Source organism: Marmota monax, unplaced genomic scaffold, assembly GCF_021218885.2.
Source record: "Marmota monax isolate L192 unplaced genomic scaffold, Marmota_monax_Labrador192_F-V1.1 WCK01_AAM20220418_F8-fsc00139, whole genome shotgun sequence".
Classification (NCBI taxonomy): Eukaryota; Metazoa; Chordata; class Mammalia; order Rodentia; family Sciuridae; genus Marmota; species Marmota monax.
Window position 1 is genome coordinate 5,257,115 of NW_026695226.1, and position 20,915 is coordinate 5,278,029.

Genomic DNA, 20,915 nt, shown 5'->3' on the forward strand with positions numbered 1-20,915 from the left:
GAAATATATAAAAGTGCTCTTCTTGGGTGGTAAGATTATTGTGCTTTCCCAGACTTGGTGATTAAACTTTCCCAGACTTATTAGATCATGTAAAATGACTCTATAGTAGTTTTATAGTCAGAAATGTTAATAAGTCAATTTATATAATCTTTAATAGTTACAAATTTTCAGTTTTCCTTCCATGATTCTGTCCTGTTTCTCAATAAAAACTCATAACAAAAAGCAAAATAAATCAAAGAATTAACATGAGCACATAGACCCAGGGCCTAACAACAACAAGTCAGCCTGAAACAAATGTAACAAAAAATTGACACTGAGGACTTGATCAACACTTTTAGGATCTGGTGGGCAGATAACAAACCTTTTAGTGTTGGCCAAGAAGAACACTCTTGAGATCAGGGGGTGGGCCAACAGTGTCCACTGTGAGCCAGAGAGCAGCCCCAATTTCTGCTGGAGCAAGGATGCAGGTAACATTCAACCAAGCCACATCCACTCCTGTGATTAGCCTGGGGAATGGTGTCACAGCCAAGTGGTGTGAGCCCCCACAATGGGATGGCTATTATTTGCATCACTTGCAGGATAGGAAATTCCCATTGGCTGGGAGAGTGGAATCTCAGAGATTGGTACCCAAGAAGGAAAGAAGTGGCCAACATGATGGCTGTTGCTCTCTGAACCACCCAGACCCTCCCACATCCTGTCGCTTGCAAAGGCTGTGGTCAGGGTTGCAAGGGGAGAAGAGGGATAGAGGAAGCATTTGTGAGCACTCAGTCTTCATGCCTAAGGCTTCTAACCACTCCACATTTCACAAGTGAGAAAATAGGAAGTGAGACTTAAAAAGGAACACAGGAACATGGTGCTGAAAGTAGTATACTCAAGACTTCAGGTATTATGATTTGGATGTAAGGTTTCCCCCCAAATGCTCATGTTTGAGCCAATGCAAGAGGGTTCAGAGAAGAAATGATTGGGCTATTAGAGCCTTAACCCAACCAGTGAATTAATCGCCAGATGGGATTAATTGAGTGGTAACTGAAGGCAGGTGGGATGTGGCTGGAGGAGGTGGGGCACTGAGGGCGTGGCTTTGTGGCATATATATATTTGGTGAGCTGAGCTTGGCCTTTCTGTGCTTTCTGATCATCATATGAGCTGCTTCCCTCTGCCACAGTCTTCTGCCATGATGTCCTGCCTCACCTCGAGCCCTAAGGAATGGAGCCAGCTGTCTATGGACTGAGACCTCTGAAACTGTGAGCCTTCAAATAAACTTTTCCTTCTCTACAATTGCTCTGGTCAGGGATTTTAGTCACAGCAGTGAAAAAGCTGACTAAAACATGAGGATTGAAGTATTTTTGCCAATCCAGGTTCCTTAGTTAGTGAGGATGCTCAAAGGAACTTCCTGTGTTGCTTCTTTTCTTCCAGTGTTAAATATCTCTGTAACTAATGACACCTGCTGTCTGCCACAGAGCTGTGCAGCCTATACATTAGAACAAGACACTCATCTCATAGTCCAACAGTAGACCAAGGGTCAATAAGTTACCAAAAGTTTTATTTATTATAGGGCGAATCTTTATCAGAGAATAGATGGCAAGCCATCCTATAACTCTGGCAGCAGCCTTAGATGGCACAGATAAGATCAGATTAAGAAAGGAGCTACACTCCATCTTCTAGAAAACACATCTAACCCCCTCCCATAGCTTCCCTTTCTTCTATTTCTACATTGTGCAGTTCTTTTATTTGCTTCCTCCTTCCCCTCACTCAACTCTTCTAAAAAAAGAACAAGAGCAGTGTCCTAGGAAAGAGGTTGTGCTTGTTCCTGCTCAGAGCATCCCTTGATTTGATGGTGGAAACTCCCAGGTATCTGTAAGGGCACCTGCTCATTTGAGATCAGGAGGCTGCCCAGAGAAGGAAAATAACCAGCTAGATCAATGGGCGGGATATTGAAGCATAAAAGGGACTGGAGACAAAGAGAAGGTCAGCTGTAAGTGGGTCAGGAGACCAGAGTGGACCGAGTAAGCCCTGGAATGCTCTGCAGTGAGGCCTGCCACGGAGGATTTCAGTCCTGTCCCCACCCAGGGGCAGGTGACTTATCACTTCCTATTATTATGAAGGCCAACCCCAAGAGGCCCAGGCAAGGCTGACTGCTGTTAAAACTGGACTGCTCTCCTTCTAGCTCCTGGTTCATTCTAGGTCTGTGTAGTAAAAGGTTGTTCTAGAAGGGCTGTGTGTAACACATCCCAGTATTCAATGTTCCTTTATCACTTTTGTTTTTTTACTTGAGCCAGCAATTGGCACTGGTCAGGCTTTGGGCAGATGCCAGCTGCTTTATCTGGTAGCATTGTCTCATAATTATTAAGGTTTATTGGCAATTTCTAGGTGCCAACTTTGTGTGAAGAACTTTACATGGACACCGCACTAATTCTCAGAAGCTGACCACAAGCTGACCAAATCTCCATTTGCAGAAGAGAAGACAGAGGCTTGTAGATGTTAAACTGCTCAAGGACTGAGACTCTCACTCAAGACTTTGGACGGACAGGTACTTAACCTGTAGTCAATATTGCCTGGCAGAGATTAGAAATGGTTTGTTGAGATTAAACAAAACCAGAAGGTGATCATATGCAGGAAAAAGTGAAGAAAATGAAAAGCAAACATTAGGCCAAAGGGTTACGAGGAGAGAAGGATAAAGGGAGGAAAGCAATATGCCATTGGTAGAAAATCCAGGTAACTAAGGTCATTGGTCCTGTATGAAATGTAAGCGCTAACTAGGACACTGTTCACTGAGCCAGCTATAGACCTGTGGAAAGTGTATCTTTCTGCAGTATCAGAATTTACTGAATAACAATACATTCATAAGATACCTCAGAGTATTTTGGTTTACTTGGTAGGCATGAGCAGGGCAGTTACAAATTCTTTTTATTCCACTCCAGTCTTAATTATTAATATCTAGAATATTAAGTTGCATATCACTCTTTACACAATGATTTAGAAATTACCCAATCTAAGAAAGGGTTACCAGTGGCCACAGAGTTAAAGAGGCAGAACAAAGGAGGAGGGCTGATACAGATGGCTGCAAAAGAGTCACTGCAGATGGTCAGATGAGATAACCCAACAGTTTAGGAACTTGTTGAAGGTAGGGAACTCTTGTTGAATTTGTTCAAGGTGAGAGTCTACAACAGCAAGTGGTTTCCAAAGAGGCCATGTCAAGCAGGGACACAGAGCTGAGCTGAAGCCTCTGGGAAAGAAGTTAGGAGTTTCTTGTCACCTGTTAACTCAACCTCCCAACGTGTTCTCTGGAGGGAGGGTCTGATAAGACCACCTCTGTAACATCGTCTCAGCTTCCTTCCTTTTGTGTATTTTAGGTGAAGGGGGTGCATCATGTGGTGGCCTGGTGTGTCTAATAGGCTCATGAGCCTGGTTTCTCTGATGTGAGTCAGATATGTCCATGCAATCCATGAGCTTCTGATTCAATTCAATAAGTTCACAGGTGGTCATTTTTTATTAGCATGACTAATATATTTTCCAATTTGTGCCTTATGATTGTGCTATGCAGCTGGGGGTTATTCTTTTCAATGACTCTGTATGTCCAATATCTGGTAGTTATCTATTTTTCCAGACATGTTAACAAGTCATTCTGCCTTAGAACTTGTACTTAAAATGGAGTAGCTCAGTGCAAACTGCTACTTTATAAAGTGGAGTAACTTAGGGCTAGGAACAACCTGAAAACTGCTGTTCTATACATCATCAAGTAACTCAGAGCAGAGTACAGCCTTCTCTCCACATTTGTCTTCCTAACATCTCTTCAAGATGGATGTATTTCTTTTTATTTTCCTGGCGGGTGGGGTGGGGTACCAGGGATTGAACTAAGGGGCACTCAACCCCTGAACCCCATCCATAGCCCTTTTTTTGTTTTTTATTTAAAGACAGGGTCTCACTGAGTTGCTTAGTGACTCTCTAAATTGCTGAGGCTGACTTTGAACTCATCATGATCCTCTTGTCTTAGCCTCCTGAGCTGCTGAGTTTACAGGCATGTGCCACTGAGCCTGGCAAGAAGGATATGCTTTATTAGCTCCATTTTTCATGTATACAATTCATGGATTTATTATCTAGTTTTGGATTTTTTAATTTGTTCTAATTAGTTATACATGATAGTAGAATGCATTTTGATACATCATACATAAATGGAGTATAACATCTCATTCTTCTGGTTGCACATGATATAGAATCACACTGGTCTTGTAATCATATGTGCACACAGTAATATCTGATTCATTCTTCTATCATTCCTAGCCTCATATCCCCTCACCTCTCTTCACTCCCCTCTGCCTAATCCAAAGTACCTCTATTCTTCACTAGCCCCCACCCTCTTATTGTGAGTTAGCATCCTCATATTAGAGGAAACATCCAGTCTTTGGTTTTTTGGGGATTGGCTCATTTCACTTAACATGATATTCTCAGATCCATCCTTTACCTGCAAATGCTATAATTTTATTATTCTTTAAGGCCAAGTAATATTCCATTGTGTATATATATCAGATTGTCTTTATCCATTCCTTAGTTGAATGGCATCTAGGTTGGTTGCATAGTTTAATTATTGTGAATTGAGCTGCTGTTAACATTTATGTGGCTTTGTCACTGTAGTATGCTGATTTTAAGCCTTTTGGGTATAAACGGAGGAGTGGGATAGCTGGGTAAAATGGGGGTTTCTTTCCAGGTTTTCTAAGGAATCTCCATACTGCTTTCCATAATGTTTGTACCAATTTGCAGTTCTACCAGCAATGTTTGAGTGTACCTTTTCCCCTCATCCTCACCAACATTTATTGTTACTTGTATTCTTGATGATTGCCATTCTGACTGGAGTGAGGTGAAATCTCAGAGTAGCTTTGATTTTTATTTGTCTAATTGCTAGAGATGTTGAACATTTTTTAATATATTTGTTGATCTATTGTATTTTTTCTTCTGAGAACTGTCTGTTCAGTTTCTTAGCCCATTTATTGACTAGATTATTTGTTTTTTTTTTTTTTGGTGTTGAGTTTTTTGTGTTCTTTATATATCCTGGAGATTATTGCTCTGTCTGATATGCAGGTGGTAAAAATTTGCTCCCATTCTGTAGGCTCTCTCTTCACCTCACTGATTATTTCTTTTGCTGAGAAGAAGCTTTTTAGTTTGAATCCATCCCATTTATTGATTCTTGATTTTAATTCTTGCACTTTAGGAGTCTTCTTAAGGAAGTTGGGGCCTAATCTGGCATGATGGAGAATTGGGCCTGCTTTTTATTCTATTAGGCACATGGTCTCTGTTCTAGTGCCAAAGTCTTTGATTTACTTTGAGTTTCATGCAGGGTGAGAGATAGGGGTTTAATTTCACTATGCTACATATGGATTTCCAGTTTTCCCAGCACCACTTGTTGAAGAGGCTATCTTTTCTCCAATGAATGTTTTTGGTGCCTTTGTCTAGTATGAGATAACTTTATTTATGTGGGTTTGTCTTTGTGTACCATTGGTTTACATATCTGTTTTGGTGCCAATACCAGGCTGTTTTTGTTACTATGGCTCTGTAATATAATTTAAGGTCTGGTATTGTGATGCCTCCTGCTTCATGCTAAGGATTTCTGTGGCTATTTTGGGTCTCTTATTTTTCCAAATCAATTTCATGATTGCTTTTTCTATTTCTTTGAGTAATGTCATTGGGATTTTGATTGGAATTGCATTAAATCTGTATAGTGCTTTTAGTAGTATGGCCATTTTGACAATATTAATTCTGCCTATCCAAGAGCACGGGAGCTCTTTCTGTCTTCTAAGGTCTTCTTCCATTTCTTTCCAGTTCTATAGTTTTCATTGTAGAGGTCTTTCATCGCTTTTGTTAATTGATTCCCAAGTACTTTTTTTTTTTTTGAAGCGACTGTGAATAGGGTAGTTTTCCTAATTTCTTTTTCAGTGGATTCATCACTGACATATAGAAACATGTTTGATTTATGGGCATTGATTTTATATCCTGTTACTTTGCTGAATTCCTTTATTAGTTCTAGAAATTTTGTTAGAATTTTTTGGATCTTCTAAATTTAGAATCATGTCATCAGCAAATAGTGATAGTTTGAGTTCTTTTCTATTCTTATCCCTTTAATTTCTTTGTCTGTCTAATTGCTCTGTACAGTGTTTCAAGAACTATGTTAAATAGAAGTGGTGAAAGAGGGCATCCCTGTCTTGTTCCAGTTTTTAGAGGGAATGCCTTCAATTTTTCTCCATTTAGAATGATGTTGGCCTGGGGCTTAGCATAGATAGCCTTTATGATTTTTGGGATATGTTCATGTTATCCCTAATTTTTTTCTAGTGTTTTGAACAAGAATGGGTGCTGTATTTTTTCAAATGCTTTTTCTGCGTCTATTGAGATGATCATATGATTCTTTAAGTCTATTGATGTGATGAATTACATTTATTGATTTCGATATGTTGAACAAACTTACATCTCTGGGATGAATCCCACTTGATAGTGGTGCACGATCTTTTTGATATGCTTTTGTAATCAATTTGCCAGAATTTTATAGAGAATTTTTGCATCTGTGTTCATATGGGATATTAGTTTGAAGTGTTCTTTCCTTGATGTGTCTTTATCTGGTTTTGGTATCAGGGTGATACTAGCCTCATAGAATGAGTTTGGAAGAGTTCCCTCTTTTCTTTCATGGAAAAATTTGAGGAGTATTGGTATTAATTCTTCTTCGAAGTTCTTGTTAGATTCTTGATGGCATCTTCTATTTTATTGCTTGAAACTGATCTGTCTAAATTGTGTATATCCTCCAGATTCAGTTCGTGTACATCATCTGTCTGCAGAAATTTGTTGATTTATTATCAACATGGATTTATTATCTAGTAGTGGATTCTTATAGCTACTGGGGGACAGGTGTATATTCAGTGTTGTTGGAGAAGCTTCTCTCATACTGAGTGCCCCAACTCCCACTTTCCCTGAAATTTTCACATTTACAGTGATTGGTAGGGCAGCAGAGGCAGGGGCTTTGTCTTCCAAAGGTTATCATTGATATGTACACATTATCCTCAACATCAGACTCCACAAAATTAAGGACTTTGTTTTATTTGCTTCTATATCCTTAGCTGGAGGAACAAGGAAGATGATCTTTAGTTATGTACTGAATTAAGACTATGTAAATAAATAAACTAAGGAGACTTTTAAATTCATTTATTTATTCAACAAATAAATGACTTGAAGACTTTTTTGATATTTTTTGGTCTGAGTCACTGTCTTTGCAAGTCAGAGGATAGGGAGAAATGGGTCATAGGGTAATGTTCTGAGGGGATGTGGTTGGATAAGATTAGAGGTGGGGAAGTTTGGAACTTAGAGTTCCATAGCAGGGGAATTTGGAGAGCTGGTGGGCACTATGAACTTCCCAATCTAACTTCATGTCTACTTGACCATTGTCTCTATACTGTTCTCCTATCCACCCTTCCAATTGCATGAGGAGAGGCATCCTTTTGACTTAATAAGGCTAAATCCCCAGGTTTAGGCTGCTGACATTTTTGTCTTTCTCTCCACCGACATCCTCAAATGAGCTTGGGTATTCTTCCTTCAGGAAAAAACAAAACAAAATAAAATATTGGGTAACTCTGTAGTTCTTTTAACATTCTATTTATTTTCTTTAATTTACTACTAAACTTGAATAAATGTCTCATACTTTTTATTTTCATATATTTGTTGCCCACTAACTTTCAGTTCCATGAAATCTATCTTCTGCTTTTGCCACTATTTTACTAAAATGTTCTCTCTTGTTTGTCGAGATAAAACACTTTACACCAGACCACTAGTTGTCTGATAGTCCTCAGCCTTCTTCCTTTTATGGGTAAAACTCTTCCAAGTTTCAACTGGGCATATGGGATCAACTAGAGACTGCATTTCCCAGTTTCCCTTGCAGCCAGGTATGGGCATGTGGCCAAGAGCTGGGGGCAACTTCTGGCTTCCCTAAAGCTAAGAGTTTGTCTTGTCCTTGCCCTTTTGTTCTTTCTGCTGTTTGGAAGCAGTCTTAGAAATTGGTGTCAAGATGGCAGGGCTGGTATGTTGAGGACAATAGTGCTTCTCCTTGGGCCCTGGGCTTATCACCTCTAGATCTTTACATGAGAAATAAATAAACTTACATTTTATTTTCATCATTCCATTTTGGAGGCCCTTTGTTATAGCAGCTTAGTGAGTACCCTGTTAAACTCCTTTATTTCTTGTTTAAAAAGTAATATGCATTCAATAAGAAACTTAACTTGCTGGTAAGAAGAATGATGACAACACAAACAATTCCTGTTGATCCTCCTGCTTTGCTCATGAATTATTCTCAGTAGCCTATATTTAACTGCCTTCTTGTCTTCCTCCTATCTGCAAGCTTGGACATACCCCAGGATTAAGTTCTCTGTTCTCTTGTCTTTCTATGCTTTGTCACAGAGAAAGACTCATGTAGCATCTGATTTAATCATTAATTTGTTCATTGATTCAAGGATACCTCATGAAAACCTACATTCTGCCATGTATTGGGGATACAAAAATGAATCATTAGATGTGGTTCCCACTCCCAATGGGCTCATTGTCTGGAGAGGAGAGGGTAAGAGAGATGCAAACAAGCACGTGTAATATAGTGTGCTGAGTGCCTCAATGGAGTATTGCAGGCGAGACTACAGAGGAAGGTACCTGTCTCCATGGGGGTGGAGAGGTGGTGTCACTGAAGGACCCTAGGTGAAGGAGAATGGAGAAGGGCTAGGGGTAAAGGAAGGTGGCTCCACACCCAAGAGATTAGCCAGGAATCAAGAACCTAGATGTGAGAACATCAAGGATATTTGCAAGTAATTTCGATTGTAGAAAGGGCAATGCTAGATGTCAAGAGCTGAAGGAGGTGAGGTGAGGGCAGAGGGTGAAGCTGCGCGAAGGCTTTGCTTGTTATGCTAAGAATACTTATACTTTCTCCTGATGAGGCTTTAATGACCAGAAGCATGAAGTTGTCAGATCTACCTGCTGATACAGTTTCCGGATTGCTTGGGTGAAGGACAGAACTCTGCGAGGTCACCAAGAGTGGCAACAGGGAACCAGTTTGTAGGCTATCTGCAATGGAATAGTTAAAGAGGTGGGGATGGCTAGATCTAAGGTATTGGCCTTAGGAATGAAGAGAGAAATGAATCTGAGAAATATTTAAGGAACAGAACAGGCAAGGCTTGGCAAATGAAGAGGAGATAAGAGGAAGCATCAAAGACAACTCTTGGGGCTCCAGCTCCCTCCAACCAGGCAAGGGAAACAGTGTTGGTGGCTTTTCCTGCCACCTGCCCATGAGGTGGCTTATTGTGATGAAGGTGAGAAAGCTTCACCTTCGGGTCTCTTGCTTGTATCCACCCATTCAAAGCTCTGGGAGGGGCCCTAGCAGTGCTGTCTTCTTAAATCTATTCTTTTTCTTACAAAGGGCCCACACCCTCTTTAAGCTGGTATCAACTTAGATACACAAAACCCAAATCCACTCCCATCCATCCCCTTTCAGTTCATCCTTCTGGTTACCACTAGATCAGTCTTCAGGGACGAAACAGCTGACATCATGTCAATCCTCTCCTCAGAAGCTACTGTCATCATGTCAGTGATCTTTTTCAACTTGACAACTTTATGTTGGGTTTGCCCTTTACCTATGCTCTCTAAAATTAATTTCCCAACAAATGTTTATGTTTTCAGAAAAATAACATTGACCTGTCTTATCAATGAGCAGGAAAGTCATTTATAACTTAGTCTTTAGTCCTTTAAGACCAGACAGAACTGCTCTCATCGAGGTTAGTCTGTTGAGATTTCTTGTCTGTCACTCATTTTCTTGCTGTGTTTTATACCAACCGTGGCTCTTCTACCTTTAAAGACTTGTCAAATCTCAAACTTGGAATTGAGTGGCGACTGCTGTTTGGGATGTTCAGACCTATGGAAACCAGTTGGCACATGTGAACATCACTCTTTATGGTGGCCATGGGATACATTTAGCATGTGGTCACACTTTAAAATTCTGTTTTTCATAGTTAAAGTCAAAGGCAATTTGTATTTTAGAATATGAACCTTTGAACACTAGTTATTCAATAGTTCCAGTGTGTGGGATATAACATGCTGTCATCTTGTGGTCACAGAGTTGTCCAGGGCCATTCTCTAATCTGAAAGAAGTGTTGTCTTCATTGTTTGCTGCATTGTCAGCTGATAAATTACTCTGAAGATTTTTCTGTTATCTTAGCAGCTGACTACCCCATGTATGAAAAATCTAATTTCATTTTTAAGCTTTTTTCCTCCCATAATATTCTGTCTGCATCAAAAGAGTCTCACTCAGACACATAATATCAATTTATTATCTTAACAATCTCAATACAGAAGGCAGCCTCGCCATGTTCTTTTTTTAAGCATAAGGGAGGCCTAGCATCTTTCTAAAAAAGAACATGCTGTGCAACCTCATATTAAAACAATTGTAGCCTAGGTAAATTTTCTACTGACAGTCCTTCTATTTTTCTAATAAGAGGATAACCCATTGTAAGAGAAGTTATTACTGAGATAAAACAAAGTTGGAATGTTACTTTTAGAGGACACTTCTGAGCTAGGGGCACCTGGGGCTAACGTTTCATACCAGATCCTTCTCAGGTCCCTTCTTTGCACTTCAGTCTCCACATCTTGTAACATGTTGAAAGATACAAAGGTGCAGTGAGGCTGGCTACACCTGCCAAGCTCTAAGGACTTCTCTTGCATAAAGCACTTGGGGCTACTATCATCATTCTACATAAAAGCAAAAATCATTTCTACAAGGAAAGCAAAAAAAAAAAAAAATAATTAGTCCTAAGAAACATTGAGCAGGTGTGGCCTGGGGCAGGTGGAGAGGCTTGGAATTCTGTTCTTTTTTGAGAAAATACTGTTTTCTCTATCTTAATTCCCTTATGTTATCCCCAACCTTGTGATGTTTGTGGTGCTTTGGAGAAATCAGGGATAGGTATGAGTTGGTGGATAGAGTAAAGTAGAAAGGGGAGCCTGGCAGCAACCTGGGGAGGTGATTATGAGATGGCAAGGGATGGCCTGTTGAAGACCTGAGCCACAGCCTGGCTCCATGCTGCTACCCAAAGAGGACAAGCAGCAGCCAGGGCAGATGTGTGGAGCAGGTATGCATTCCTTGAGGATTTTCATCAGGAGGTAGGAAGGAACTGGGTAAAAGACTAAACTTTCAGACACCTATGGCATGAGCTCTGATCCTTGCTTCCCTTGGAAGACCAGAGAATAGAGATGTGTTTAACATTTGTTCTATTCAGAATAAACACTAAAGAGTCCATAAACACTAAGAGTCTAGTAAGGAGGCTAATTCCTTATTTTATACACACATTCACTCCTAGCTGCCTTTCATCCTTTCCCTGTCTCTCTTCCACTTGGGGTTGGCTATGTGGGAGGGGGTAGAGTAGGAGGTATTTTAAATAGAAGGAGCCAGAAGAATGTCAAAGATCCACTTCACCTGTTTGTAGAACAGAGGTCCCCAGATACCCTGACCACTCATGTTATCCAGTGCCTGAAACAAAGGATTCTCCCAGCCTCCTGTTTCATACAGGTCAGCATCATGTACCCCAGCTAATCCACACAGACCTCCCCAAAGGCCAGTGAATAAGGAAGGAGCATTCCTCAGAGCCCCTTCGGTTCAATGTTTAACATAATTAATCCTTAAGGTAGATGGAACTTGTTAATTTGCTAATTCTTTCCTTTCTCCCTCTCTCTTCACTGTACCCCCTTCTCTGGCCTCCCACCTTTCTTCCCTTGTTGTATCCTTGATCTTAGGGTATTTTCTGCTTATTATTTTTCCAGCTGTGTTGCTGATGTAACCAGTGTCTTATGTTCCCTGTTGTGGCCAGAAACCTGTTTCCATCATTAATGGCTTACAGGTTGCAAAGGGAGCTGAGTAAGCTTAAGTCTGGACAGGAGGCTACTTTTGGACTAGAAATTATTATTTTTTAAAATATTGTTTTAGGGCTGGGGATGTGGCTCAAGCGGTAGCACGCTCACCTGGCATGCATGCGGCCCGGGTTCGATCCTCAGCACCACATACAAACAAAGATGTTGTGTCTGCCGATAACTAAAAAATAAATATTAAAAAAATTATCTCTCTCTCTCTCTCCCTTCCTCTCACTCTCTCTAAAAAAATAAAATAAAATATTGTTTTAGTTGTAGTTGGACACAATATCTTTATTTATTTTTATGTGGTGCTGAGGATCAAACCAGTACCTCACACGTGTGAGGCAGGCGCTCTACCAATGAACTACAGCCCCAGCCCCAGAAATTATTAAATGAAGACAGATAACTATATGTCATATTATATTTTGAATTAAGATTGATTGATGTCACTATATAAATGTATGCCAATAAAATTCAAATTGAGAATTTGGCAAAACAGCCCTGAACACCTCCCCCTTTATAAATGTGGCTCCAGTACTATTCCCCTGCCTATGTTGGAGCAAGAAGGACACACATCAGTTTGGAATGTTTTAGGTGAGGTCATATAGAATCTAGGTTACAAATATGATGCCATCATTTATTTTTAGACTCCCCAAACAGTTTACCTCCTACCACCCACCCATCCCCACCTCTGTGAAGTCCTCCTTCCTATCCTCCTCCTTTCTATCATGTTGTAATAATGGGAGGGAAGAATCCACGGCAGTAGGAAATGCCTGTCTTGCCCTCCACAACCTATTTCTTTTTATTAATTCATTTATAGAGTGAATTAATGTACAAAAACATAAAAGTTGTACATTTATGGCGTACCATATTTATGGCGTACCATATAACATTTCAGTACATGTAAATCTGTGTAATGTTTGAATCGGTGTAAGCATATTTATCTCCTCACATAATCTATTTCTATGCCATTTGCATTTAAAACCAAAAGTCATAGGGATTACTCCTTCCTTGGTGAGTGGAAACAGAAAGATCACAGTTATGAAAATAGTATTTGAAATAAGGAAAAGGACTACCAAACATCCTGCTTACTCATTATATCTTTCTGGGATCCCTATATGTGAAAACTCCAGTTATCTGAGTCCTCGATTCCTAGAAAGCAAGCGTTTCCAAGTTCTGTCCCTGACATAGTTGTACTTGTTCATAAATAGTTTATCCATCCTAAGTGCTCAATAAATACTTATTATGTGAATAAATGATTCTTGCTGCCCATAGTAATATTGTGTTAGAGGTATGAGCACAATTTCATATAGAAGATATTAGTCATCAGGCCAACCACTTAGCCATGTTCACTTATGGCCTCTCCTGTAATTACAACAGGAATGCCCATGACACTTTTTGCATTCCACTTCTTTGCATTCAATTTTTGACCATCAAAAATCAATTATTGTGTGCTAGTGGTACTTTGTAGGGTTTTTTTCTTCTTTTTTCTTTTGGTAATTCAACAGTGCTATAAGGAATGATCTTCATGTTACATTTATTCATTGGTTCCTTCAACAGCTATGCATCAGGCTCTGTATTAGATGCTAAGGACACAACAGTTTACAAGACAGACCAAATTCTGTCTTCATGGTACTTGGGAGTTAAGGCTTAGGGAAGTAACTTGTAGTTAGGGGATATACTAAGTGACCAGGCAGGATTTGAATCCATCCGATTCCAAAACTCATGCTGCTTCTGAAAAATGGTGACAGTATATCATAAGGAATCTACTCAGTGCCAATCCTTTAAAACTTGGCATATTTAAAAATTTTCATACCAATTATTATCCCCATTTTATAAATAAGAAAATTGGACTCAGAGAGGTTAGATAACTTTCCCAAGACCACAGAGCTAGTAGACAGCAGGGCCAAGTTCTGGATGCTCATCATCTTGGCTCTAGAGCCCAGGCTGCTTCCAGCTGATCGCTCTGCTGCCTGGGGTAGCAGAGAGGATAAAGGTCCATAGGTCCTGTACTTTGGGGGCTTACAAAGTAGCAGGGGAGAAAAGCAAATTATAATACAAAGCAGAACATCACAAGGCCACAAAGAGAGCATAAACAAACTGCTTGGGGATTAAGGAGGGATTATTTTAGTCTAAGGAGTCCTTGAAAACAGAGGACAAGGGAAAGTGCTCTGTTTAATAGGTCTATAGAATCTCATCTTTGAAGTAGAAAATGATATATTATTCTCAGTGGAAAGACAATAAATAGAAGTTAGCATTCTTTCACTTCCTTGATCTTTTTTTGGTTATATTCAACAATTATATTCATTATATAAAATATGTTGGATGGCAGAATTGATGTAGCACCATAAGATACTTCAATTTCTGGGATGATAAATTGTTAAAATGTGTGGATCATGTGGATCTTTTGGCTCTCACCCCCGTGCCCTCCACCCTCTGCCACCACTGGGGATTGAACCCAGGGCCTTGAGTGTGCTAGGCAAGCCCCCTACAACAGAGCTACATCCCCTGACCAAACATGTTGTAGATCTTAGGATCAGCTAAACATGATTTCTATTTTTATAACATAAGAGCATGTCTTGCTCTCTGTTCATGGTATTTAAATTAGTGAAAGTATTGAAGAGCCACAGTGTAGTCTCACTTTCATTGGGGTCCCTGTGGGGCTGCTGTGTACACTGCATATTTTGTGTACATGGTACTTGGGAGTTAAAGTTTAGGGAAGTAACTTGTAGTTACTTCTAAAGGTACAAAGGTACCCAGCTGAGCTGGTGAGGAGTTGAAATCTAGCCTGCATTCCCTGTACCAAACAGTGCTCCCCATTGCAGGACTGCCTCACTCCTACTAAAAGGAAGGGCATCAAAGATTCTATTTAAATTTTTTATAAATTAGAAAGAGACTTTCTATGAATTAGCAGTGGCCTTGGCTTCCTGGGCAAGAAAGATGATTATGGTGCTGCTATACCCAGGATTGTAGTATACTTTATATGATAACATGCTTTTTATGTGCCTTCTACAGGCCTTTAGAAACTGTAGGAGTTTATTAAATTCTAAATTACTTTAAGATTAACTCAATAGTAAGTAATTAGGTCATCAATGTAAATTCTTTAGGTGAAAAATTTATTGATCCCGTGTTACGTTATTTAATATAGAATAAAATAATTAACTACAACTCTCAGCTAAAGAATATTTTCTCGTCTTTGTTTTGGTACTATGGATTGAACCCAGGGGTGCTTACCCACTGAGCCACATCCCAGCTCTTTTGAATTTTTATTTTTGAGACAGGGTCTCACTCAGTTGCTTAGGACATCACTAAGTTGCTGAGGCTGGCTTTGAACTTGCAATCTTCCTGCCTCAGCCTCCCAAAATGCTGGGATTACAGGCATGTGCCACTGTGCCTGACATCAACTAAACAATAGTTTTGCATAGAACTTCAGGGATTTCACATACTGTGTAAATTTCATTTGGGGAGGTTTTTAGAACTCAAATTACATGCCTAAACTACTGTACAGAACAATTCAAAAATAATTGAACATTTAACAATGTAAACATGTGGCTAAAACCTAACATTTTTCCATATGGTTAGACAGTGAAAAGGCTATTTGCAGATTGGCTCTTGCAGGGTTATATGATACCTGGCTGAAAAAAGGCTGAGTAACCCTAATCTGAAAATCCCAAATCCTTGGATTTTGGAGCACTTCAGATTTCATATTTTCATGAAACACTTATGGTCCCAAGCATTTTAGACAAAGGATATTCAACCTATAACACATATTGGAAGTGTTCAATTCTTTTTGAATCATCCCTTATCATTTAACAACTTTTTGGGGAGATCTTTCAAATACTATATCAGCACTCCTAGTTTTGGATGCTATTGTGCTATAAATAAATATTTATTATGGTTCACATGGCAAGATGCCTTTTATAGGTTCGATTATTGGTGAGTAGTCATTCTTAATTGAATGATAATAATTTCACTTTAGATTTCAAGGAGTGATTGCCCCTCCACCACAATGCTCCCTCAAAATCATATCCAACATATAACCTCCAGTGAATACAGAGTGTCCCTGAAAGTTTCAGAGTTGTCATAGTGACCATTAAATTAGAGCTACTACAGGATTTATTCTCATAGAAAGTGAAGTTTCCCAGGACAACGAGTCATTATGAAAGCAGAAAGAGCCTTGAAACTGTTCCCTCATTAAATGAGCCAGTGTTCTGACAATGTGGTTATCATCACTAGCCAGAGGCTGTCTTCAATTTTACAGGCTCTGTCATGACACTGTCATGTTTAAGCATTTATTTTTCTGGCTGATTGTCATTTTTAAGGAGTATTATCTCACTGGACAGTTTGCTGAGAGCAGACTAAGTTGGAATTGAATAATCCAAAGCTGAACCAGAAAGGATATTTGCTGCAGATGTGTGTGTGTGTGCAGGCACATTTACAGAAAATGGCACGTGCTCTGACTGCAACCACTGATGTGAATTCCACTGGCAAGTATAAATTAACATGACCTTCAGAGCAATAAATTTTATCTGGTCAGTTCAAAAAATAGCTTTTTATAAAGTTTTAATTGGCTATTAATACGAGCATGTATACTTCAGTGTTCTCATTAATATTGAAATGTTTTAAGCATTTTATTCCGTCAATAGTTTTCTTCTTGAAGCTATCAAATGTTAATTATAGCAGATCATTTTCCTTAAATTTTTTCTCTTTTAAAAATAGCAATATTTGTTCAAAGAAGACATGTTTTAATCATGAATGAAAGCTGAATGCAACAACTGCCGTATGTGTCCACCAAGGCACATGTCTTCACCAAGGCACAGCATTTTGCTTCTCTATCCAGAGCAATAAAGATAGGAGAGCTGGTAGGGGGCAGGCTGGTATGTTAGGAATATTCACTATGGCTGACTAAATGGATGGCAAACCTGTATTTATCTGCACTTCCAGACTTGGTGGCCACCAAGAAAATGGTCAGAAAGGATTTTAAAGGAAAACATATTTGATTTGGGTTTTAAATATCAAAAGATGTTCAACAGGTTTAGAGAAAAGGCCTGGAAAAACATACCTGATTGAAGGAAATGTCTGTTTGTGGAACTGTAAGTGATCATGCTTAGCTGGAGTATAGGAGAAGATGAAGCTGAATAGATGCAAGGAAGCCATATTATAGAGGTTTTGTAAATCATACTAAAGAGTAAGAATTTTATTCTACTGGTACCAAAAATCCAATGGAAGGTTATAAGCCAAGCAGTATTTGATTTTTAAAAACATTTACTGCTCTGAAGGTCATGTTAATTTTCCAGGCCACTGCTAGGGGATGGGTTATAGAGATGGATTAAATGCAAAGAACATAAAACCTAGTAAATAAAAACATAAACAAATTAGTGTAAGTCATAGATTTTCTGTAATAGTAATCATGTACGTTTATTGAGATTGTTTTTTTGCTAGGCATTTGCTAAGTATGAATGTGTATTATCTAACTGAAGTCTCCCACTGACTATACGAAGTACTATTTATTGGTTAGTGCCACTTTATAGGAGGACAGACAGAAGCATGGAGATTTGGTAACTTGGCCCTGGTGAATGGTGGAATTAGGGGTCAAATTCTGATTCCTGACTCCAGAAAATGTACCTTTTTACCACTAAAGGTATACTGTTTCCCCATGACAGAAATTTCTCCAGGGTACTAGGGACCATACCAGAGAGAACAATCCATTCTATAGAGACAGAGGTGGGAGTTAGAAATCTGTATGGAGAGGGTGATGGGATTTGCCTTCAGGAAGATCATTCTAATTAGCCTGAGGCTGGGTAAGAGGTGGCAAAATAAGCTCTGAAGCTAAGTTTTACTTGATAATATCAATGGGAATGAAAGAAAAGGAGAGAGTGTAGAGATTTTAGATGTGAAATGGCAGTATGTGGATGAGGTTAGGCTCTGGTTTGATGTGAGGTGAATGCTAGTGATTAGCCATAATTCATAATGCCAAAGGAGAACCAGGTGGGTAGGGTAGGGGTAGAGTGGATGCATTTAGAATTTATTGAACTGGGGGAGTCTGTGTGACTGTAAGTGAGGGAAGTGATTGAATAGATGATTCTGCAGTTTAAGATTAATACCAAAGCTATAGATTGCATTGTGTATCATCTTTAAAGAGTTTCTAAAACATCAATCAATTGCTTGTATCTCTCTAAGTGATAAGATAACTATTGAGTCTATCCTTAAAAAATAGAACCAAATATAAAAATGAATAATATCACAAGAAAGAAAAGAGTGAATCTTGCAAAGTTACTTCTTTATTTAAAACCAAACATGTGGGTGGGTATCCTAGCTTATATGGTGTGAAAACAGTATTGAAGCACCATGAATTCCTTTGAGGAGAAACATACTGTGGGATGAAAGTGAATTAAGTAAAGAGGTAGCAGGGAGAACAAGTAGGGAAAGAACATGCTTGAATTTTGTCTTAAACATATAAAAGGAGCATAAAAGTATTAAAGTTATAGGTTCACTTCCTATTTTTTTACAGTTTCCTGATCAGTCTAGGGCTTCTTAAAATGCATTGTAAGAAACAGAAACAGGAGACAAAGACAAATTTGTGTAAATAGATACATGCATGGAAATAATATGGGACTAAAAGATACCTCCTTCATGTACACATAAAAGACTAGGCTGTGGAAACCAAGCCACTAAACAACCTTCAAAGAAATAACAGTCGTGATGTATATCAGATTAACTCTATTATCATGTGGGTGAAGTACATTTCATTCTCTCAGTCTTTGGAGTATAGATAAGGCATCATTGCTGACCCATCATGACAGCTCTTGTTTAGAAGGAAACTAACCATTCCATGAATCACTGACCTTAGCAAAATGATAATTATCCACCTGGAATACCACTGGCAGAAAAATAGATTCTTCCCACTGAAAGATGTTTTGGTTAAAAAAATAAATTCTGTTGCCAATTGATAGCAATAACAATGACAAATAGACCTATTAAGGACCACTAAGGGATAGGAAAACTCTAATTAGGAATGCCAAAGATGGAGAAAGAATAAGAGAGTGAAAAAAGCCCACAAAACAGTCATACACGATAATAGTGGGCGTAGAGGGAAGGAAATTCTCCAAATAGTTTTAACAGGGTGTCCTTGGACAGAATTTTGTGGAGGTGGCATAAAGTAGGTAGTGGCCCTATGTTGGTGCATTGTACATACAAAACAGCAGATGACAGAAGTGAGGATTTCAAAGACATTTTCTTTCTTGGAACATATGGAACTTTTAAGGGTGGTAAGGGAATAGTTGGGTAATTACTTTTACTGATCTCATTTCTGTAGACATATAAGAATGTTAAAAATGGCCAAATGGTACCATCATTCTAGAAATTGTTAGATACAACAGTATTGGCTGGCATACTTTCAGCCCCAAGTCTCAGAAATCGCGGAAGACAAAATTAAAACTGCCTTAAATATTATAAGCAGTTTTGATTTTCATTTCTCTAATCGCTAGTGATGATGAACATTTTTTCATGTATTTGTTGATTGGTTGTACATCATCTTCTGAGAAGTCTCTCTTCAGGTCCTTGGCCCATTTATTGATTGGGTTATTTGTTTTTTTGGTGTTTAGCTTTTTGAGTTCTTTATATACCCTAGTGATTAGTGCTCTATCTGATGTGTGAGGGGTAAAGATTTGATCCCTAGATGTAGGCTCTCTATTCACCTCACAGATTGCTTCTTTTGCTGAGAAGAAACTTTTTAGTTTGAGTCTATCCCATTTATTGATTCTTGATTTTAATTCTTGTGCCACAGGAGTCTTATTAAGGAAGTTGGGGCCTAATCCCATATGATGGAGATTAGGGCCTACTTTTTCTTCTATTATACTGTAAGGGACTGGCGAACGACGGAGGAAGAGACCACCAAGAGACCGACTCATGCAACAGCAAAAGGAGGTTTATTGAAGATCCAGCGCACTGGGGCTCTGGGCTCACTCAAGAAGGGAGCGCGGCCAAGAGCCCCGAGAACAACTTGAGCAGGGTTTATATACATTTTTTAGGGAGGGCAGGGACTTTACATACATCACAGTCCCCTTTAACAAATCACCATACACCGCGGGAAAATCAAACAACAGCTCTCAAACATGATTAGTACATTCATTGGAGGGAACAGGTCGGGCGGGGTTATAGGTCAGTCCTAAGGCGGGGTATACATTCAAACTGATTGGTTTAGGCCCTGAGGTGCCTACGTGCTGAGCAGCACAGGGTCCAGGTTGTTAAGCAACTAAGTGGTGGTGGTGGTGGGGGGATTTCGACACATATCTAATGGGCAGTTCTGGGAATTGTCTTAACTGCCAGAGGAATTTCAGGCCTTGAGTGTAGCTTAGAAACTTTACAATACCTGGTCCTTTACATTTTAACTTCAGTTTCTTTTACCCTTTCAATACCTAGGGTCTCTGGCTGTATTCCTAAATCCTTGATCTATGTTGAGTTGAGTTTTGTGCATGGTAAGAGATAGGGGTTTAATTTCATTTTATTGCATATGGATTTCCAGTTTTCCCAGCACCATTTGTTGAAGATGCTATCGTTTCTCCAATGAATTCTTGGCACCTTTGTCTAATATAAGATAATTGTAATTTTTTTGGTTAGTCTGTGACCTCTATTCTGTACCATTGGTCTACCAGTCTGTTTTGGTGCCAATACCATGATATTTTTGTTACTATTGCTCTGTAGTATAGTTTAAGGTCTCGTATAGCGATGCTACCTGTTTCACTCTTCCTGCTAAGGATTGCTTTAGCTATTCTGGGTCTCTTATTTTTCCAGATGAATTTCATGATTGCTTTTTCTATTTCTATGAGGAATGTCATTGGAATTTTTATCAGAATTGCATTAAATATGTGTAGTGCTTTTGGAAGTATGGTCATTTTGATAATATTAATTCTGCTTATCCAAGAGCAAGGTAGATCTTTCCATCTTTAAGGTCTTGGACACTCCAAAGTTGTGGGTGCCCGAGGCAGCAGGATCCGCCCAAATCCCAGAGC

General features: G+C 39.1%; 1 protein-coding gene across 1 annotated transcript in view; it reads left to right on the top strand.

Annotated features, from left to right (window-relative positions):
• Positions 1-1,145: 1,145 nt before the first annotated feature.
• Ifrd1 (interferon related developmental regulator 1) overlaps positions 1,146-20,915 on the top strand; it is a 44,562-nt gene continuing 24,792 nt past the window's right edge. Inside the window, exons 1-2 of the mRNA XM_058576071.1 lie at positions 1,146-1,241; positions 2,368-2,527. Coding sequence (XP_058432054.1) covers positions 2,476-2,527 — 52 coding nt within the window. The 5' untranslated portion in view covers positions 1,146-1,241; positions 2,368-2,475. The remainder of the gene's footprint in view (positions 1,242-2,367; positions 2,528-20,915) is intronic.